The sequence below is a fragment of the Carassius gibelio genome, chromosome A6 (assembly GCF_023724105.1).
Source record: "Carassius gibelio isolate Cgi1373 ecotype wild population from Czech Republic chromosome A6, carGib1.2-hapl.c, whole genome shotgun sequence".
NCBI classification, from domain to species: domain Eukaryota; kingdom Metazoa; phylum Chordata; class Actinopteri; order Cypriniformes; family Cyprinidae; genus Carassius; species Carassius gibelio.
The window spans coordinates 22,000,928-22,024,446 of NC_068376.1; the positions used below are offsets into that span (position 1 = coordinate 22,000,928).

General features: G+C 37.6%; 2 protein-coding genes across 3 annotated transcripts in view; one reads left to right on the plus strand and one right to left on the minus strand.

Moving 5' to 3' along the window:
* The window catches only part of slc9a7 (solute carrier family 9 member 7), a 43,344-nt gene extending 27,628 nt beyond the window's left edge, over positions 1-15,716 (plus strand). For both annotated transcript variants that reach the window (XM_052599766.1, XM_052599767.1), the window contains 4 exons: positions 6,181-6,244; positions 8,606-8,688; positions 11,338-11,443; positions 13,668-15,716. In XM_052599766.1, coding sequence (XP_052455726.1) covers positions 6,181-6,244; positions 8,606-8,688; positions 11,338-11,443; positions 13,668-13,931 — 517 coding nt within the window. In that variant the 3' untranslated portion in view covers positions 13,932-15,716. The remainder of the gene's footprint in view (positions 1-6,180; positions 6,245-8,605; positions 8,689-11,337; positions 11,444-13,667) is intronic.
* Positions 15,717-15,888: 172 nt separating this feature from the next.
* LOC128015708 (carbohydrate sulfotransferase 7) lies at positions 15,889-22,290 on the minus strand. The gene is made up of 2 exons (XM_052599768.1): positions 20,923-22,290; positions 15,889-17,582 (listed from the first exon to the last, which is right to left on the minus strand). Coding segments are annotated over exons 1-2 (1,275 nt in total). The 5' UTR covers positions 22,197-22,290; the 3' UTR covers positions 15,889-17,581.
* Between the last annotated feature and the right edge of the window lie 1,229 nt (positions 22,291-23,519).

Consider the following 23,519-nt stretch of genomic DNA (forward strand, 5'->3'; position numbering starts at 1 on the left):
CTATTTTCATGAGCGTTAAAAATAAATAAATAAAATAGAAATAAGTGTATTTATGTGTGATTAATTTTGAGTCCTGATAAATTAAAACAATATGATCGATCTATCACTTATTCTATAGTTAAAACATCGATGCTTTTGAATTTGAATATATAACAAAGCATGCAAACAAACGGCCGCTTTTATCATGTTCGTTTTGTGATCGTGCTAGTTCCAGTGACTTATTTCTTAGTTTTCTGAAAACTTCTCTTTGTTGGTGAAATGATGGGGTAGCATGACGTTGTTCTGAGAGGCGTGTAAAGGGCGTGTTTTAGTGACGTGCAGCGGTGCTTCAAGCTCCACTGTGGAAACCCTGCGCTACTCTGGCCTCAGTGCTACTGGCCCGGGGCTATGAGCCCCGCTCGGCCCGCTTTAAGCCCTGGCTCGCACTGACCCGACAGTGGAAATACGGCTACTGGTTTGGGGTGCCATGTCATCTGCTGGTGTTGGTCCACTGCGTTTTCTGAGGTCCAAGGTCAACGCAGCCATATACCAGGAGGTTTTAGAGCACTTCCTGCTTCCTGCTGCTGACCAACTTTATGGAGATGCCATTCCAACAGGACTTGACACCTGCACACAGTGCCAAAGCTACCAGTACCTGGTTTAAGGACCATGGTATCACTGTTCTTAATTGGCCAACAAACTCGCCTGACCTTAACCCCATAGAAAATCTATGGGGTATTGTGAAGAGGAAGATGCGATATGTAAGACCCAACAATGCAGAAGAGCTGAAGGCCACTATCAGAGCAACCTGGGCTCTCATAACACCTGAGCAGTGCCACATCTGATCGACTCCATGCCACACCGCATTGCTGCAGTAATTCAGGCAAAAGGAGTCCCAACTAAGTATTGAGTCCTGTACATGCTCATACTTTTCATGTTCATACTTTTCATTTGGCCAAGATTTCTAAAAATCCTTTCTTTGTATTGGTCTTAAGTAATATTCTAATTTTCTGAGATGCTGAATTTGGGATTTTCCTTAGTTGTCAATTATAATCATCAAAATTAAAAGAAATAAACATTTTAAATATATAAGTCTGTGTAATGAATAAATAATACACTACAAGTTTCACTTTTTGAGTGGAATTTGTTAAATAAATAAACTTTTTGATAATATTCTAATTATATGTCCAGCACCTATATATATTTTTTCTTTTCGGCCTGAAAAAAAAATAGTGGTCGGTATTTCAGTGCAAACATTCTACTCTAATCTACTTTACTCTACTCAATTCCTGCTACTGTTCCTTAATCTAATATATTTTTCTGATGATTTTATTTTAATCTATTTTCCTACTCAACTCCTACTATTACTGTAAAAGTCATCTTCTCTTTTTCTACTCCTTATAAAGTATTTCAGCACCCCCTCATAAGCAGTTAACTTCCTTTTCACACTCAAATGTTTTTTCTTGGTGGTTAGTCAGTGCATTTCTTCCAGGGCTGTATCTAAAACTGGTGGGAGTCACTTTGAATGAATGTGTGTGTGTGTGTGTGTCTGTTTCTGTGTCTGTGTGTGTCTGTGCACTGTCACTTCTGTTCTCACATCGGGGTGCTAAAGGAAATCCATGCACAAAGCTCACTGGCAAAGACTTGACACCCTCCTGGCTTAAAACTGCAGACGAGAAATGCCAAGCCATCAAAAGAAACAAAATGATTCTTTCTAAATGAATAAGCTTCCTCTTATACCTGCATTCAAAACAGTCTGTTGCCCTTGGCTTGCTTGGCCTCAATACATCAGCAACCGCAAACACCGGCTAACGGCAAGAGCTGCTCTGTCCGTCTTACAGGAAATGTTTAATATCCGCCACACTGATGTTTTTTAAACAGGTGTGTGCATACTGTGTAGACTGTGGTAAGGAGTGATGCTTTGTACTCTTCCTTAATCTTTGCTTTGGTTTTTTTCATAACTGGCTCCTCTGAGCTTCATGTGACCTTTCAATGTCGCCCACCCTCCTGCTACAGACCGAGACATTACAGTAGCCTTAAATGTTATATTACTTAAGATATTCTTCAATTTCCTTGTATTTCATTTCCTGTTTTGTCTATTGCTTTTTATCCCCTCCATTTTTATCCCTTTCCAACTTGCAAGCCTTTAGCACAATAAAATAAATAAAGGTCATTAGCTTCACAATTTTTCTTCAATAAAGTTCAAGCCCCTTCCTTCCCCACTGTTTCCCCTTTCCCAGTGTAACTTGTGTGTCAGCAAATCTTCCCTGATCTGTAACCCAGAGCTGGGTTCCTGTTTGGACAACTTGGGCTACCTTTCTGTAAACCACTGTTTTACAGCCAGTTCTCCCCTGCTTGTTAAGACACCCTGTCTGTCACCCAGAAATGCAGCACTGGTATTAGCAGAAGTATATAAACTTTTTTTTTTATTTATTTTTTTTTTATTCAGATAAGTTGACTCTTTCTGTTTTCATTTGGTGCTTGTCCACATGGGCCACACTAGAGACTCAGAAAGCCTGTGCATCTACTAACCCTCAAGCTCTGTCTAATTTCACAATGAAGTCTCTGTTGATCCTTGGGGTTCAAAAGCCAGTGGCCGCATCATATTCACTGCTTTAATTGAGAGGGAGAATAAAAGACGAGCCATAGGATCAAAGATCAGTAAATGTACTTAAAGGCCAGAGTGAAAATTCACATAGTGTACAAAATCTCAACCTCTGAGCCTTAAAGGTCTGCTGGGTTCTTCTCGTATTTCAGCAAAGCCAAGCTAATGGGAGAACATGTCTGACTCTCCGCACAATGTTAGTTTCCGATCCAAACAGAAGTCAATGGAGCCAGATCAGCCTCAAAAATAATGTGTTCAAAACTAATTTCATAAATGCACAGCAAAATCTAAAATGTACAAAAAACGATTTGTAAAATTCAAAACGCATGTATTTATTTTTTGGCACCTTAAAACTATTTCTGCAAAATCACGTTATGATTTTTAACGTTTGACAAAATACAGCTACTCTGTTAGTCTGCTATCTTATACACCACAGTTGCACATACCCTGTTTATTCAGATCAAGTTGTAATGTTATCAGATACGTATTAAATGTCCAGATATTTCATTTAAAAGCAACAGTTATGCGTTCTGTTGATGTTGCTGATCGGTGGATTAAAAGCTCACCGTTTGGCTGAACGGAACATCCTCAAAAAAAGAGATTTCTATCTTAACCTTTCAGGAAGGTCACAAAAATACCACACACAAATTTAAAGCAGTCCACACGTGTGACTCTTTGCAAATGTAGATTCAATGATCTGTAAATACATGTAACATCATTCATAAATGTGTGACGGAAATGAATTCAAGAACTTGATATATGCGTATTTGTGTAACCATTTAAATTTATTTAGATAAGATGCATTTGGGAAATATTTAAGCTTTTATTCGTTTATTTATGAATTGTTTTGAATTTACAAATTGGGTTTTTTAAATGTAAATTGTGTTGTGCTTTAATGAATTTTGTTTTGTAAGCGTATTATTTTTGAGGCTGATCTGGCTCCATAGATATGTCGGGTTCCTTTACACAGGAAAATACTCTTTGTCATAATGGGAACAACCACACACTTTAGGAATAAACTGATATTAAAATCATATAAAATTATTTGCCGATAAGCAAATAATTATTATCATGTTATGGCCAATAACCAATATTATAAATAATATCATAGTATTTATTTGTATTTTTTTAATCTGCTTTTATTTTCATATTCGTAATTTTTATTTTTTTAGCTTTATTTTTTAGTAGTTTGAGTACTTCAGCTTAAAATTTTTTAATGTTAGTTTTTTAATCTTATATTTATAATTAGTTTTATTTGAGCTTTATTATATTATTTGAGCTTAGTTAAAAATAATAAAACTATAAACAAAATAGTCCATATTTTATACTAATATAAAAAAGGCAAATAAAAACTAAAATCAGTCATGCTGTGTAATCACACTTGTTGTGTATTGTGAAAATCATTTAGATTTTACATGCTATTTCGTATGGAGCCAGAAGAGTCTCAATAAAGATAAATGCACACACTACAGTCACATATGCACACATAGGATTCATACATGCACACACATAATTCATAAATACACACACAGGATACACAAATGCACACAAAATTCACAAATGCACACACAAAATTTAAAAAGCACAGAAGATTCACAAATGCATACAAAATTCAGAAATGCACACAAAATTCAGAAATACACACACAATTTAGAAATGCAAACAACATTTACAAATGCACTCAAGATTCACAAATGCACAGGACAAGATTCAGAAATGTATTTCTGATGCACACACACATATATCTTGATTCACAAACTGCTTGCGGTCTGTGAACTTCACTGCATTTGTGTGTGAATTTTGAGACTCCCTTGACTCGGCTCGACACACAAATGCCTTTTTTTAAACAGGGAAAGATCTGCAACCAATCAGATATCTCCCTTGTTTTAGCCAATCACAAGAATGCACCCCACGTGGGGGATTGTTTACTTATAAGCCAATCAGCGAACGACTCACTTTCCTCACGCAGCGAATGACTCACTTTCCTCAGCGAACGACTCACTTACCTCACACAGCCGGCGACCCACTTTGCGCAGCGAACGACTCACTTTCCTCACGAGTCACGCAGCGAACGACTCACTTTCCTCACGAGTCACGCAGCGAACGACTCACTTTCCTCATCCAGCGAGCGACTCACTTTCCTCAGCGAACGATTCACTTTCCTCACGAGTCACGCAGCGAACGACTCACTTTCCTCAGCGAACGATTCACTTTCCTCAAGCAGCGAAGTTGAGCGAACGATTCACTTTCCTCAAGCAGCGAAGTTGAGCGAACGATTCACTTTCCTCACGCAGCGTTCAACTCACTTTCCTAAGCGAACGACAGCCAGAGAGCCACTTTTCGCAGCCAGAGAGCCACTTTCCTCTCGCAGCGGACCACTGACTCTCTCTTCATGTAGGGACTGAATATTATAATTAAAGTGACTTCTATATTGCATCCAAAAGAATATTTAGATATATTTAAATATTCAAAAAGGTTTAAACATTTTTTTTTTTTACTTTCATTAAAATATTTCAATAAAATGAAATAATTGCCTATTGCAAATTTATGAATCCATGGTTAACTTTTTTTCTGCAGTCACTGGGCTATATGTATTGAGACATTTTTTAATTTATATTTAGTAAAAAATAATAAAAAATAAACCTGAATTGTAATCTAAACATCTGTATTTTCATACAATTTAATACAATTGCTGTGTGAACACGTTCATGTGATTGGCTTATAAGTAAACAATCCCCCCACGTGGGGTGCATTCTTGTGATTGGCTAAAAGAAGGGAGATATCTGATTGGTTGCTGATCATTCCCTGTTTAAAAAAAAGCATTTGTGTGTCGAGCCAAGTCAGGGGAGTCTCAAAATTCACACACAAATGCAGTGAAGTTCACAGACCGCAAGCAGTTTGTGAATCAAGATATATGTGTGTGTTCAACAGAAATACATTTCTGAATCTTGTCCTGTGCATTTGTGAATCTTGAGTGCATTTGTAAATGTTGTTTGCATTTCTAAATTGTGTGTGTATTTCTGATTTTTGTGTGCATTTCTGAATTTTGTATGCATTTGTGAATCTTCTGTGCTTTTTACATTTTGTGTGTGCATTTGTGAATTTTGTGCGCATTTGTGCATCTTGTGTGTGTATTTATGAATCATGTGTGTGCATCTATGAATCCTGTGTGTGCATATGTGACTGTAGTGTGTGCATTTATCTTTATTGAGACTCTTCTGGCTCCATAATTTCGTGGCAGTTTTATTTAAATAAGATGTTAAAAACTAATTGTCCTAGATGTTTTGGCCTGTGACCAGCTGTAGAATGAGTGGAATTGCCTATAGACTTTAAGATTTATTTCTGTAACTTCTTCTCAGTGGAAACCTTGCCTTGCTGCAATAGGAATGTTGTTTGAAATGGTATCATAACATGATCAATATAGCTCAGCTTGAGTCTATTCCGCCTGTTTATCTTTTCTTCATGCTGCTGCTGTTTGTGGGCTTTGCTAAAAGGTCACTGTATGCACCGTTTGTGGCTGTATATGCACTGTGGGTTAAAAGCTGATGTTACAGATGCAACCAGGCAGACTGAAGTGCAGTTTCTCTCTCTTTCAGAGTTGGAGTTGACCCTGATCAAGATCTCCAGCCATGTGGGGACAGCTTCCAGGTCCTTCAGGGAGTAAGTTATGTTTCTGTCCTCCCTTTTGCTGCAGACATGAGTGATGCTTTTGCACTGACAGTTATCACTAACTTTTCTTTTGGAGATTGAATTTTAAACTGTTGCTACATCGTCCTGTTCCTTTTGCACTTGAGACTTTGTGTAGCTGGCTAAAAACCACACACCAATTCATTCTTCCGGTTTTTGCCTCAAAAAAAAGGTCCACGACATTTGTGTTATTTGTGGAGCGATCTTAAGATAACTTAACCTCTTCAAAAGCAGCCATTTGAGGAACGTTGACTCCTCTTTAGCTGTTACCATGTTGTGTTGAAGCCCGTGGGCGTGTTTTTGAAGAAGTGTGAATACATGAACCAATACAAAGATACAAGTTATACTTTTTATGATTTTTTTCTGAAATTAGAATGGCAAAGCTTATTTGGAACGGACACCTAGGAAACTAATGTCATTTCTCATCTGTTCATCCTGGTTTAAATTAGTTCCATTATAGGACAGTGACTGAAATTAGATAAGTGGGAACCAATCGACTTCTGCAAAAACACAAGCAAGCACGCATATAGGAGATAACACAGACTGCATGCATTGATGATAGAAGCACTAAGCATGGCAAAAGTACTGTTACTTTGGTAAAGAAATGTTGCTGAAATAATAAATATGTGAAAATAGAAGCCTTTATGAAGTATGAGTAATTCTTTTTACTGACAGATTGTTGCTTTTTCACGTGCTCTATGATGAGTACTTGTGCAAATGACTGACCATGAGTGGACAAATGTACTGTTTGGTAAATACAGTAGGTTTATAAATGTAAAAAGGTAGAATAATCAGTCTGGGTCAGATTCACAAAAGTCTCCCTAAAGGGATATTTCACCCAAAAATGAAAATTCTGTCCCCTCATATCCTTCTAAACCTGTATGACTGACTTTTTTTTTCCTGTGGAACATACGTGTGAGTAAATAATGAGAGAATCTTTGTAAGAATGTTCCCTACAGTAAGTTTAGTTCTTGAAAAAAATCTTTGTAAGTTCCCAAACATTATTTTTCCCAAAATAAAAAAATAGCATCTCACACTCAAGTTGTTCCAAACTTGTATTAGTTTCTTTTAAACCAAACAGGAAGTCATCGACTTTCATCGGATTCCTCCCCCCCCCCCCATACTATGGAAATCAATGGCTACCAGCAACTATTTGGTTGCTCACATTCTTCAAAATATCTTATGTGTTCATCCGAGAAAAAAAAACAATTTAATACAGTTTTGGAACAAGGGGGATTCAAATGATGACCAAATGTTCATTTTTGGGCAAACTGTTTAAGAATACAATAAATTCAAAAGAGAAGACCTATTTGTTGTCCACTGTAAATTATTATTCAACATTACTGTCGGATAGTAAATGATTGAATAGTGAGTTTTTGTGAAGTCTTTATTACCTGAAGAGAACAGGCTAAGAGGGTGAGATGATCTGCCTGGTCTCTATCTGAAACACAAGCATCTGGTAGAGTTATATGTATACTAGATTAAAAAAAGTAAAAAAGCTAGAAAACTAGAAGAAAATAATTTAGAAGAATATTATTAAGATAAAGATTAATTCATGTTTCTAATCCAGACCCTGATTTGTTCAAATGAAATTCTTTTGACACTGTCTTTGCCACACATCTTATTTAACAGTGGACCTCACTGTAGTATTAACAATAAAGAAATGTGGAATCTTAGGGAAGGCTGCGGTATGTGTTGTTGTGAGCTTGTTTGTTTGTTTGTACTGGCCATTGGAAGAACAGAGCAAGACTTAAGGGATAAATATGGATGAATTTTGAGTGTGTATTTATGATAAACTGATAAGTATCAGGTTTCCATTCCACCCATTCAAAGGTTTGCAGGCCATTTCTCCATATGGTCTGGTGTTATGTGGCCAGTAGTGGATTAACGTTTGATGACACTGGAGGTGCAAAAAGTGCACACGTCACATTTCAAATGATATAATATAATATAATGAATCTTAAAAAAAAAAAAAAAAAAAAGTACACAGTGCACACTTAAGCTTTTATTAACAAAAGGGTTAACTTTTGAGCTAACATTTAAAGAATCAGGTTTTGAGAAAACAGAAATGGAAAAACAGATTGTCAACCTCCAAATGTTAACTCTATTACAACATGAATTGTTGATTGCTGTACGCTACTGATAGAGAGCTGTTCAATGATGAACATAAAACAATATATCTTTTCATTTATTTACTTGTCTGTCACAATAATTAGTTGTGCTTTGAATTGTCTTATTCAATAATTGCTAAAGCTACAGTATATACTATATATGTGTAAACGTTTGCATAACCCTGTAGATTTTACAAATCATACTTCCTCTTTCTCTCCTCAGGATGGAAGCCAGTCAGAAGGACAGAGCAAGACCAAGCAAGAGAGCGCCTGGCTCTTTAGACTCTGGTATACTTTTGACCACAAGTATCCTTTTCAGCATGCCATTCACAACAACACACACTTGCACACTTTTGTGGTCTTGTCATTAGGAACTCGAGCACGGTTGTGCATTACTTCTCTTTCACTATTCTCTTCTCTGCTCTTCCGTAAGCCTAGCCAGTGAGATTACTGTTGCTCCATGCAAATGACTTGGAAAAAACAAAAAGGAGACATATTGATGAAACTCGCTGAAGCGGATCTGGATGAATATGAATGAGCACTGAGAGTGAGGAAGGGATGAATAATTTTCATCCACGATTTCATAGGGTAGCTGTTTTTGATCAACGTTTGTGATCCTCTGAGGCCTTAAATCTGTGCCTCTAAAGCCTCGAACTGACAAGCCTCACCAAACTCACCAGCTCCTTCTCCAAAAAAAAGCTCCAGTCTGAACTCTGCACCTCAATATGAATCGCTGGAAATGTCATTACAGACATTCTTTGTACGGAAAGTCAAATGAAATGACTGCAGTCCATTTTCTCACAAAGCCTTCAGGTCCTGAATGAAGCTATCAGTGATTCTTGAGCTTTCAGCGGGGCCCATCCACTGCAATTATTTTGTGCTGAGAGGATTAATGTACCTTTCAGTGAGATGGTGGTGGGTGGTGAGAGGAACAGCAGAATGGCAAAGAAAGAACAGAATAGCAAAGAATAGCACACGGTTGCTAGAAATAATGCTTAAAGGTGAAAGTAGCACACACACATTTTCTCACACACTTCTCAATCCGCTTCCTGCACAGCTGTGACTAGCCAGCTCCACGTGTGGTGACTCCGAGGTCCTCGGAGCTTATGTCAGATGTTTATTAGGAATCTTAGTTTGCGTTTTTCCTCTTAGCCACAGCCATTTCACAACAACCTAATCAACAACGCTTGGTTCCTTTTTCAGCGCGTGTCTGTGTGCTTTCCAAAAGACCAGTGCTATTGGATTGGCCAGCCGCCAGTTTTATTTCTCTTTGGGGACAAGTCCATGTTATTGGAAATACTAAAACAAAATTTCACTTTATATCTGGCAATCTCTCCCTACCTCTGTAGGGGACAATCAGTTCATACCCCACTCAAAGATATTATACAGTTCCAAATCCATCACGGGGTTTTTCCTGGTTTCAAACCACCAACCATTTACAGCCGCCTTTTCTGTTTTTATCCCCAGCTGTCAAAAATAAAAAACCTGAGTATTGCTGCCAAATGCATACTAGCTGTCCTGCTTAGATCTGTGTGCGCTGGACTCTGAGTGAACTATGATCTGTTTACTCCTGATTATGATTCTGAGACTCAATCATATCTTATTTGAGATGAGCGCTTGCCTCTGCCAAGCTGAATTTTGTAACTTCCATTATAAGCAATGCTACTTTTGAATGGTTTGAATTGGCTGGTTGTTTTGAAATGTTTGACTTGGATGAATGTCGGACGTCTTATTTTCATTTGTGGACATTATTCATTTGTGCCTGTTATGGTTTAACTAGTTTAGCCCCAAATTTTTTTCATTATTTACTTGCCCTCATGGGCCCCTATAACACACCCAGCGTGAAGCTAAGCAAGGCACTGTGCAAGTATTTTTGCTAGTTTCAGCCCGACGCAGTTCTCATTTTCCCAGCCTGCACCACGTTGTTTAAATAGCAAATGCATTTGCGCCCATTTTTGCGCCCATGGGCATGCTGGTCTAAAAAAGAGGTGTGTTCAGGCGCATTATATTTTGAGGAATTGAAAATAGACTGCGTCATAGACCAACTCAAACCTAGTCTTAAGTCAATGGCGCAATATTTTTGTTATTTAAAGAGTTCGTTAGTATAAAATGCATCTCTGGGCAGGTCCACAATACGCGTACATCTTGCTTATTACACATAGGGATACGCAGCAGCACACAAACATTTTTAAATATGTAACAATAAAGATTAAAATCTAAAGGATTACTATTGCGTAGTCTACATGAATATAAAAATGCCTACATGTCATAATGGATAGCAATTACATATATGAGAATTAGGCTACCTAGTATTTGCTCCATGCAAGAGCAGCTCTGTTTCCTTTCTGGAGATGCGTTCTGTCTTTGCGCTTGCAAATTCTGCCGTGTAAATAACAAATCCGGCATGGCATGAGCGAACCTGCCTCTCAGAGGGAATAGGAGATGACACTCTGATTGGTTTATTGCACGTTACGCCCCAAAAAACACCCATTACTCATAAAGAGAATAGGATCAACTCACTTAGACCATGTGTCTGGGCACACCGACCATTTTCCCGTCGATATAGTAGCAAAAGAGAATTTGGATACGCCCTGAGTGCACCTGCCCATGATGTTCAAAACCAATTTGTGTGATTAAATTTGTGTGGATCACAAAAAAGATTAAGCTGCTCTTTTGTGTACAATGGAAACTAATGGGTCTATGAAAGTAGTCCAGTGTGCAATTTTAGGAATTGGTAAAGAATGATAAGGTACGATTAGCTAATGTGAACACTTTACAAGCTACTGCTGCAAGAAGTTGACTTTACCATATCTGTATGTTGTTTTTAGTTTTGGAATTTTCTACAGTCAACCATTGTTCAGTAGCTCTATATGGTTTCATATGACAGTACAGATCTCTGGTTCACGTCTGCTTGACATTTGACACATTTAGTTTTTCCCCTTAACACAAGTACAGTTACTTGAAGCCTATCCTGACCCATAGCGGCCCCCCTTTGACCTCCACTCTGCCGGCCTGCTGTGGTCCACTGGCTCGATGTCTGACCAGCCCCCACGCCTATGAGGTAAGAACACATGCACACACACCATTATTAAATAAGTCAGTTTGCTAGATATAGCAATAAAGAATAAAATGATTACAGAAAAAATATATATATTAAATTTGGGTAGATATATATTCACATTCATCAATTTATTGTATTTTTTATTTAATTGATTTGTATTATTTTGTTTTAAAAAATATATATATTTGAAAAATTATTCATATATTTACGAAATATAAATCTTTAGTCAGTCTTTTTAAATATAAAATATAAGAAAAAAATTATTTATATATATATATATATATATATATATATATATATATAAAACCCTTAATTTACTTTATTTATTAAAAATACATATAAACACTATACTCTACCTAAGATCCAAATTGATAGATTTTGGAATTAACCAGTGCTGGTATTCTCAAAATGGCCCATTATTGTCCGTATATCTGGTCACCTTGTTTCTAAGGAAGTAGCTTCTGAGTTTCTCAACAGCACACTTTGGTTTCCATAGCTTTCATTCTAGTGTTGTTGCTGCTTTGTGAAATCCTGTTTTGAAAAGAAAAAGGCAGACACACACACACAACAGCTAGGCCTTTTAGACTGGACACAGACCTGAAGGCCCTGTCACAAAAGAGTCTTTCATGATGCCACTCTGATAATGGTGAGCTCGAGAGGCATTGCAGTATCTCAAGCATGGAGAACACCGTTATTCACAGTGGTCACAGCCCCATTCACTTCTGCAAATTCCCCTATAGTATTCATCACACCTTCCATACTGTTGCTCAGGCTGCTTGGCTGTGCTCACAGACATCGTACAGGCTTAAATTGTACTGTCGGGTCACAATGAGCTATATGTCCTGCAAAACAGCTTGACCCACCATTCTCCCTCGTCACACAAGAGGATGGTATCGTGTGAAAACCAGAGTTTTTGCAGACCCATAATGAAATTAGTTCTTATCTCAGAATATGAGTCATAATGTTTGTTACATACATCCGTTTAAACTGGGTCAGTTCATCTAAATACCCCAGTTTGTCTGTCTGTATACATTCTTTTCCTGTCTTGATGGTTCTCTCTAGGCCCTCTTTTAAACGGGTCATGTATACGAGTTCACTTTTTTCTTTGAATTGCATTTTCTTGTTTTGCTTTTCATCTTTTTATTTCAACCCAGTTCTCGCTTTCTGTTCTGCAATCTACTTGTAGGTGTCATTTCCAGATTCACTTCCTCTGAAAATTTTTATTAGTCACTTGCATAATTATGGGATAATTTACTATTAGCCAGTCATTGCTGCAAAATGTGCAACACTTATTTTACTTCTAGTCCAGTATTTTTAAAGCATAGAGTGACTTTTTTTTTTTTTTTTTGGCTTCTTATGGAGCAGTTTTCTGTGACAAAACAATCATACACACAATAACGGGTCCTATTATTCCTGCATATCTTAAAAAGTCTTAATTTGCCCTTGCACAAATTAATGCCTTAAAAAGTTCTCACATTTATAAAATCAGGCTTTAATTGTTCCAATATTAAAATCCTTAAATCAATATACAGATGCAAATTGAAGATATCAAGTCTTTTTTTTATTATTATTATTGTGGTTTGATGTCTAATAAAACAAGTAAATGTATGTGGATTTAAACTCTTTAGACATTTGTATTCAAAAACAATACTTTTTTTATAGCGTGACCAGAACTATATTAAGTAATTAAAGTAGTTTTTTCAAACGAAAGTTGTATTTTTTTTATTTTTTTTTGAAGTGTTGCTAATACAAGCCATCCACATTTAGAGACCATATTGATGTCTTATGTTCCTTTCAATTTATTGCTTGAAAAGTCTTAAGATTACCAGAAAGCCTGTAATTAATATGTATGCTGTTAGCTGTGGGTTCTTGCAGAATATTAAAAGAGATTTCTTTGCTATCATGACTGATATAACTACAGTATTCCTCTCATTACATGGCTGCTTGGCAATTAAATAAAAAAGGCAAGAAATATTGATTTAAGTTAAAATTATGTAGGGGAAAGATACCACAAAGTCTCTTTCTTTCAGGAAACATTGCCTGGGACTTAATTATCCATTTTAATGGTCATTATACAAAATAAAACAACAACAACACAGAATTCCTCTATTGACCAATCAGAATGAATCATCCCCAAGAGCCATGCAATAAAGAGTACAGGTCTGTGTATGTTGAAGCATCCCATCCTCCTCCCTTCATGTCCGACTGTCACTGTGCTCCGCAGAACCACGAGCCGCTGCAAGACAATGACTCAGACCTCATCCTGAACGAAGGAGACCTGACGCTGACCTATGGCAACACGGCCATCACAGCCAACGGGGCCTCGTCCTCCTCTGGCCTCGAAGGATCGGGCGGAAGCTGGGGTGTGAACGGCAAACGCAGCGACAGCACATCGGAGGATGCTCTGGAGCGAGAACTGGACACGCGTGAACATGAGCTCTTGAGCCGTGGCACACGTCTTGTTTTCCCCATGGAGGACCACGCTTGACCCTGCCTCCCAAACCTTAAACCACATCTCCCTGCGTTCCATACCTCCACTTTTCTTACACATTGATCCATCAGAACACCCATGACCCCTCCAAAGATCTCATGCAGGGGGTCTGAAATCTCAAAGGAAAAGAAAGATGGAAAACAGGAGGGTTTGTGCTCTGATGTATTCAGAGAACGGAGGCAACATAATTGATGCTGTGGCAGACTCCGATTCTGTGACTGCCCATGAAAATGTGATTTGTAGGAGATAAAAATATATAAAACTGCTGTTTAGAATGCATATGGAACAGCTCTGGACATTGAATGTCCTTATTGCTGTCATTTATGATGAGGGATTCATGCCAAACGCTCTCTGCTGCCCTTAACATTCAAATTCATGATCTCACACACACTGCCCGCTGCATATTAACATCTTAGCTTAGCAATTCTTTGTTTAGCTTAGTAATTCTTTGAGCAAACTGGAAATATGATTGACAAATATGATCGAGACAGTTTTTGTATGAACAGCCAGTATTCAGTTAATCGTTTACATTTAAATGTTCATCTTTCCCATCAGGCAAATGAGTGAGCAGCTTATAATGTCTGTAAATATGCCATGGCAGTGGTGTTCCAGAAAGCTCGCAAACACAATGGCAACATGGACATGAGTGCATGCTAATCTCATGAAAGCATACGGGAACCTTGTAGTACTTTAACTCTAGTGAGTTGGAGTCTACACTTCCTGCAGTATCTTAGTTAGATCATTATACAAGTTGACGTGCTTGTTGTTTAAAATATGAATGTTGATCTGCACAGCCATGTTTTCTTTTTCTCTCTTTTAAACAGCTGGATGCAAGTGTATAAGCCATGCACTTTAGCTGCAGCTGAGCTGCAGTCCTTGCATGTATTGCTTTATTATATTAACCACTTGCACACTCACAGCCAGAAGTTGTGATGCAGAATGAATGTTGTAATAATCAAGGAGTCTTCATATCTGAATCAAACTATTTGTGTTTGTGGCATTCCTTTTTTGCTTCCTCACATTAGAATGTTCTTGAAGGTGTTTTTTTGCATTATGTATGAGTTGCTGCTATGTGGCAGTCTGCAGTTCTGAAATCAAGAATCTAAAGTGTTTGGCATGATGTCGAGCTGTTAATACAGTAAATGTATGGCCTAGTGCCAGTAACCGCCAATACGCATTCTTTCCATCATTGCTGTCTAGAAATGAATTTTTAACAAATACAAGACCATGAAGTCCAGGAGTCAAGTTAATAACAAACTTGCAGATGTTTGAAATAAGTCATCATTCATTCTGATTAATATTCAACACAATAAACTAACTTTGCACTCTTCCCATTCAATTGACCTTTACAATTGTCTGCACTTGGGCCTGTCTGTTTCCTTCTAACAGGGCTTTTTGAGTTGTTTGAGGAAACAACAGTGTAACATCTGACCTGAATTAAGGAGATCTGCACTATTTATGTGGCTTTTCGGCTAGCAAATGAGCCTCATGGGCTTCGTGGCAATCGTGGTTTGAGGAGCAGAACCTTAAACCAGCTGTAGCAAAAGACTGAATTCACATGTAATCCGGCTATGAAGTCACTCTTCTAACATGTCTGATCCTTGAACTTACTGTGCTGGACTTGTTTGTACCTTCAGGATCTGTAACTCTCTCCTTTCAGCATTCATCTTTTACTTGCTGTTCTGCATGTCAGTATATAAACAAACTACAAAAATCCATAATCAATGCCATTTTTGTCTGTGATATATTAAAACACCAAAATGGTCAGTTTTCCCATTTGAATCCGTGTAATTATGTATTATAATAATAATTACTATTATTGACAATATTATTATTATACATAAAGGTGCACACAGCCTGCCAAATACCGCACTGTGACAAAACTCTGGTATGGATTGTAGATTAACAATTGTACATTTATAAAAAAAAATAGCCATCAAGTATCAAATTGGGATACAGTAGCAATACCTAAAAAAGGTATTTGATTTATTTTGTCATTTAATAAGAATAATAATAAAACAAGAAAACTAGTGTTTACAACAAAAATGTATGTACAAGTTGTTTTTATAAATAACATTTGTTCATTTATTAATTCTGATGGTTCGCGTTAATTTAGAGTAAATGTTTAAAATGACAAAACAATGTTAAAGAGGACATTGATGCAAAATTCACTTTTACATGGTGATCGCACGTTTTAGCACTGTATGGACAAAACTACCCTACAATGATAGAAATCCATTCACTCCTTGTTTAATCCCCAAAAAACCTTGATTTTCTGAGCAATATGACATCATATTGTACAAGCCATGGCTGCTGATGGATTGTCCTGTATTATTAGCATATCTCCGGCTCAGCCAATACACTGTTCGCTCTTTTCGCCACACTTGAGCAGCTGTAGTGAAAACAAAGACTCCAAATACTGAATGAGGGACAATAATTCAAGGCGGGTTTTGCTTAAAGGTTCAACCCCAAGGATGGACCAGTACCCACTGTTCATGATCCAACTGCACCTCAAGCAGAAGTGAGTCCTAAACATTATTTTTGGGATTATTTGCAAATCACCTTTCCTTTTCCATGGAAGAGAGGGGCGGGGTGAGCAGAGCTCATTAGCATTTAAAGAGACATGCTCCAAAAAGGGTCATTGTGAACAGAGCTGTTTTTGATGAAGTATGTTGCAGACAGTTCATGAAGACCCTAAAGAAATATACCAGCTTGTGGAAAATGGGCATCTGATGTCCCTTTGAACTAATGATAATCATCTAGAATTTCCCCTAGAGCACAAAACACCTGTATCTTTAAAGAATGATTGTGTGTTTATGTTTTAGATGAGACCTTCCAGCCATTTAACTATTAACTATTCAAATTGCAATCCTGTCCTCTTCATACACAACCGAACACAGCATTCAGCACAGTCTAACAGCCCAGACAGTTCAGGCTTCATACAAAAAAGAACAAACAGGTGATGTCCAGAGGGAACCGGGAAATTTCACACCAGCAGCAGTGTTGCGAGTTAGGGGAGAGAAGTCTGATTCTCCTTTGGGGAAAATTATTTATTCGATCTCCATCCTCTACATCTTCAGTTCATTGAATTGCACTTTGTGCTTCATAGATTCCAGCATTAATTGTTTTGGAGGAGACACTGGAGCTCCCTTGATGCATAATCCTCTTTTCATTGGTTGTTGATAAATACAGGAATGACTAGGAATGTTTTTATTGTGAAATCCTCCCAGCGAACCGAACACTCAACGGGATGTCAGTCTCCAGGTCTAGTGTATGTGCAACAGCACGAGTGCTCGTAAAGACTCGGTCTTGTGTGTCTGATCATGGACTGCTGGGGATTGGGCAGGGATTACGGAGGACGAAATCTGCCAGTCGGGTCACAGTCAGGATTGAGCTTTTGTTAGCCATTTCATTCTCTCTTGCTGAATGTGTTTCCTCTTTGTTACTGGCAGTCTTCTCTTCCATGATTCTTGTCAGTATTATTTGAGGTCAATGGGTTTGTAAGTGTCTCTCTTCTGTCGTGTACTCTGCGTCTCGCTGTGAGGGAGATCTCAGGATGCAGCTCCACCCGTGTGTCATACCTTCTGGTGTAGCTTCATATGCGCCTGTTCCCCCTCGGTCCTCCTTTTCCTCCAACACATCAGGCTTCTACAGCAAAGAGGGGTACATTACTATTATATAGAGATGTTTACTGAAAACAAAGATTCTATACAGAATATCAACACAGTTGAGTCGTAAAAGTAGTCTAATTTCTGCACCGTTAGTATCTGTCACAGATATTCAGAGTGCCGGTTAAAATTGAAACAATGTGTTCCCATAGGCCTACTCATACTGGAAGTGAAAATTATTTTCATAGTTATTAGTATAATATAAATAGCTATATTATTATAATATTTAAATTATTATACATGTATTTAAAATATAATGGTAATCTAATATTAGATGATCTAATATAGTAATAATGTTTTGTTTCTTTTGGTATTTTTATTAACCCTCCAAGATTATTTGTTATTATTATTATTATTATTATTAGCAGTAGTATATTTTAATGACATAAATATAATGGTAATAATAATGTTAAATATTATTATTATTATGCATCTACATTAGATTAATTATTAGAACAAATATTTTTTGATAATTAGAATATAAATTAGTATAATAATAGCTAAAATTTCTTCATATATAATAATTAAATGTATTACAAAAATCGAATAAATTCTAATATTAATAGTTTTTTGTGTTCTTTTTGAGTTTTTATTTACCCTGTCAAGACACACAGATAATATAAGTTATAAAATGTGTGTATAGATATAAATTATTTAATATTAGATTATTAATATAATATTCATTTTTGTGTTTCTTTGGTTTTTCTCTTTTTTTAACTCTGAGGATCATTATTATATATATTTTTTTACATTAAATCAGTAATAATATAAATTTATTATTATTAATTAAACAGTAAATGTATTCCTATTTATTGTTGTTGTGACATTTCATTTCAAAAATGTTATACAAGTCATTTTTGAAAATAAGGTTGTGATGGGCTCTGGGTCTTGGAGGGTGTCTCATCTGGTACTGGGGGGCACATCTGGTGCCAACACGTCTAGGTTTAGTCATGGCAGAGCCCTCAAAGACTGAGCTGGTGACAGGCTCAGCTCAGGGAGCACTGGTCCCTCCAGGGACTAACCAGCACAAAGCAGTCCCTGTTTCAGCCTGTCCCAACCTCGTGTGGTCGGTCTGTTAGGTCACAGCAGCCCCCCTCATCACATGACACTGATAGTGATAACAGAAGCCTGTATCAAGATCCATCACTCTGGTATACAGCACTGTTTACATGCCTCACCATGAAATCAAACTCAAGCATGACGGCTAATTGATTTGACACGTACTGTATTTTTACTGGTTACAGTGCTGAGAAGATATTTATGGTATGTAGTGCTGGATTGGCATTTTTAACCACTTTATCAGCTACAGTAGTGGTTCTCAAACCTGACCTGGAGTACCCCCAATATGTCTTCCTCATCTATAACATCTGATTCAACTCATCGGCTCATTAGTGGAGACTGCAAGAGCTGAAGTGGATGTGTCAGATATAGGGAGACATACAAAAGGTGCAGTGCTGGGGGTATTTCAAGAAGAGTTTTGAGAACCACTGGGCTGCAGTAAAAACAAAACTGGTAATTTAGCTGACCGAGGTCTGTTTGGAAATGACTAGATCAAGCCACCATATAACTTTCACTTCCCACGGTTCAAGAGGACTTCACTGGCAGCATCGGTTTCAGACTGGATCAATGTCCCCGGCTCAACTCGACTCTTCTATTGTCTCTTTTAAATATTCATGATCATCAAATGCTGAAATTGTGCACTGTTTCTGCACTTTTGCCCTCACCCATGTTTTTGACTGAAATGGTACACTTTAATCCTGTATGTTAACATTAGTTTGTAAAAATAGCTCACATAACAACAAACACTATATTTACAGCATTTTTCTTGGTTAACATTTCTACATATACAAACATTAGTTAACAATAAAGAATAGTGCATTTATAAATGATCGTTAATCAATGTAAAACCTTTAGTTTAGTTTATGATATTAGATTTAGATTTAATTAGATTTATGCATTTAGCAGACGCTTTTATCCAAAGCGACTTACATTGCATTCAGGCTAACAATTTTTTCCTAAAATGTGTTCCCTGGGATTCGAAGCCCCAATATGATATTATGATATATTATGCATTTCCTAATTTTAATAAACTGAACCTTGTAAAGTGTTCCCAATGGTAAAAAAAATAACGGCACACTGCCAATAAAATCTATTTACATATTTACAACTACACTAGTTGCAGTGTTGCATAATCAATCTTCTCATGTAAAAGATCGAGGCATCAATGTTTAGGCATACTAGATGAATGTAAAACTAACCCTCTAACAAATTTGTACTCTGCACAAATCTAAAGCAGCAGAAAACACCCCATCTTATCATGGACACCTGTTAGACCTGATAAAGTACAGCACGCAGTTGCCCTGTAACACATATAACATGTAAATAGAATTAAATTACAACAGGAATAATGTTAAATAAAGGGCAATTCCCTAAAAAATATACTATAGTGATTATTCCTGTGAAGGCAAAGCTGAATTTTCAAATTAAAATGATTAGATTCATAAATAATATTCTAATGTTAAAAACAGTTGTGCTACTTAATATTTCTGTGGAATCTGTAAAACATATTTTCAGGGATCTTTGATGAACAAAGTTTGAAAGAAGTTTGAAATAGAATTTACAGTCAGTTTTGATTATTAGTTCTTTCTTGTTGAATCAAAGTAAATAATAATAATAAACTTAATGAGCCCCCCCCCCCACACACACACTTTTGGCCTGTACTGTTATTTATGATGGGTTTTGCCATGGTTTCTTTGTCAGTTGGAGTTAATTAACCCAGATAGTTCACTCAAAAATGAAAAGACTGTCATTTACTCACTCTCAGGTTGTTCCGAACCTGTATGATTATAATTCTTCTGTTGAACACAAAGGAAATTTTTTTGAAGAATGTTTCTAGTCGCCATTGACTTTATTTTATTAATAGCAACTTGGTAACCAATATTTTTCGAAATATCATGTTTTTTACTCAAAAGAGGAAAGAAACTCAAACAGGTTTGGAACAACCTGGGGGCAAGGACAGTATCTGTACATCTGTAATAATACTGTAGCACTAAAGTGTGACTGGATATACTTAAGGGGATAAGGGGAAGTCGTGGCCTAAAGGTTAGAGAGTCCAACTCACAATCGAAGGGTTGTGAGTTCAAGTCTCGGGCCAGCAGGAATTGTGGGTGGGGGGAGTGCATGTACAGTGCCTCTCTTATATGTCTCGAAAACATGCCAAAATAATGCTGTTAAAGTTCTGGCACCAACGCTATGTTTAGGTGACATCCTGTCCCACTTGTTGACATTTTGTTTACATAATTTCAGACACGTACACATACCATAAACTCATGTTTTGGCGGTTGAAGGTCTTGTCCATGTTCCTCTTCTGATAGCCCAGCTCTCTCATGACTTCCCTGCAGTAGGCTTCGACCTGGTTCACCTGCTCCACATTCAGCCTTTCCTTCCAGGCGTAAATAGCCTCTTTGGCATCTCTGGATGATATGAGGAAAGGTTTATCCGACGAATAACCCCGTCCGTGGGTCATGTTCACCACAAACTTCTCCATGGCCGGAGAAAGGGTGAGGTTGGAGAAACGGAAGAGCCTCTGGAGCTCGTCCACGGGTCTGAGGACCAGGTCTTCGTATTTCAGCCGCATGTAGTTTCTCTTTACCCACGGCGGAGCGTTCATTACGAGCGACATGTCGTTGAGCCAGTTATCGCATATTAGCTCCATCGCGCTCGAGACGTAGTTCTCTGCACGGTGGACCCTGTTGCTAGGCACCAGAAGGCGCTTGTATTTATCGCTCTGCTTCTTGCTCCTCAGCACCTGAATGCTCTCTTTTACCAACGCTAGCTTAGACTTCAGCCGAGAATTATGCACGGCCCGGGGGTCGCGAAACAATTGGACTATCTGGAGGTTGATGGCGGGGTCTCGCATGAGGGGAACCAGAACCGCCACATCTAAAACCCGCACGTCTTTGATGACCATCACCGGGTACTTTTTGCACTCTTTCTCCAGCTCTTTGAGGTCTCTGGGCCGGCATTTGCTACAAACGTCTCCTTGAACTAAACCAATTTCGTGTTTTTTATACGCTTTGCAGAGAGGCTCGGAACAAATGACCTTGTTTGTTTTCCAGCCGAAAATAGAAGAGGTGGTTATGTTGGACGAGCCTGCGTAGAGTTTTAACACGGAGAAATCGCATCTAAACAGAGAGTTCATCATGTCTCTCACTGCTCCTTGTAAACTACCCGCATCTCCCGGATAAAGCGCCTGCCATATATTCCACATGGGCTCGTATAAATAAAACACATCGGGATGCTGATTAAATAATTCTCCTAAAAAAGAAGAGCCTGTCCTCCAGGTTGCGTGGAGGTATATGTGCGTCCTGGACTGACTCCTGTTGCCATAGTTCTCCACCTCCGTTGAGTTGCCAGATCTGGTGCTCCTCCACAGGGCGATGGTGCTCTCCAGATCGGGACACTTTTGTTGCTGGTATCCATCTTTAATGTGGGGCGATTTGCTCCGGTAATCTAGTACGTAAGGAATTAAAAGTAGCGCAACGGAGTATCCTAAAATTAAGATGATGTATTTTTTCTGAAGCCTTCTCTTCATGGCCTCAGTGGAGTGAGAGACGCGGATCTCAGCGAACTGCTCGACTCCAGTGAGGCGCCTGCCTCGACGAATACTGTTTGGTTACAACAGTAAAGTTAAGAGGGTGGAATCTTTTTTTTTTTCTCAGCCGTAATGTGACAAGTCCCGCCTTCTATGACAGGATCCTCGGATTGGCTAGTGGGAGTTGCGCATTAGAAGCTTGTGATTGGATAGTTCGGAGGTCACTCACATAGCCGTGTTAATATCTACACCAAAATATGAGCACCGTTTAAAACGTTTGCGCTAGATTTGTTCACACATCAATTATAATAAAAATTATAACTGTCCTTTTAGTTTCTCTCTTCAGAAGTTTTAGAAAATAAAATACTTTATGATAGAAAGCTGTTTTGTTTTTGTTTATAGTGGAGGGAATTTTAAATGAGCACAAATGTTTCTGGCGGTGTTTATTTGGAAATGTAAATCTTCTCACTGGGAAATTTTTCAAGAGATAAGTGAAATAAAAATGTTAACAATAGATGCTATTTCGGTAGAAGATGATTAAGTGTATAGGTGATGTTATTTTTAGAAGATCAATGAATTTAATAGGGAAAAGGGAAGGAAATAGGAGGAGGAAATATGTAATGTGGTGGACAGAGGAATGTAGCTAATGTAGTTATAAAAAATTGAGCACTTAAGAAAGTAAGGAAATCATATTCATTGGATGATTTTATCGATTATAAGTCAAGTATATGTTAGGAAAACAATTTGGAGGGCAAAAAGTAATTTGTGTGGGGAAATTGTGTGAGGAAATTGGAAAAGGGACAGATTTTAATGAAATGTGGGGAATGATAAGAAGGATGGGAGAGATCCACCTGAGCAGAGAGATTTGTTTTAAGTGGAGAAAAACAAGTTATATTAAGTTATGTTGAAAAAGCTGAAATATTATTTGAAAATGTTTTCAAGGTCCATAGTAATAGACATATACCAGAAGAGATGAGAATATTTAGAGAAAACAAAATAAAAGAGAATCCAAATATTTTAATAGTTTTATCGTAAAGTTGACTGTAAAAAAAGGTTTTACTATATACGAATTAAAGCAGGTAGGCCTACTGGTAGGGGTGAGAAACACTTCTGGTAAAGATGAAATATGCAATGGAATGATTAGACACCTATCAGATCAATCAAAGTGTATTTTATTTAATCTTTTTAATAAAGTGTGTGAAGGAAAGCTTCCCTCTGCCTGGAAGCATGGTGTAGTTATTCCAATAGAAAAGCCCGGGAAAGATTACTCACAAGCAACAAGTTATAGTCCAATTGCATTAACTTCAAACCTTTGCAAATTAA

Excerpts from the sequence above, each read along its gene's own strand:
- LOC128015708 (XM_052599768.1), bottom strand. The coding sequence starts at position 22,196 with ATGAAGAGAAGGCTTCAGAAAAAATACATCATCTTAATTTTAGGATAC.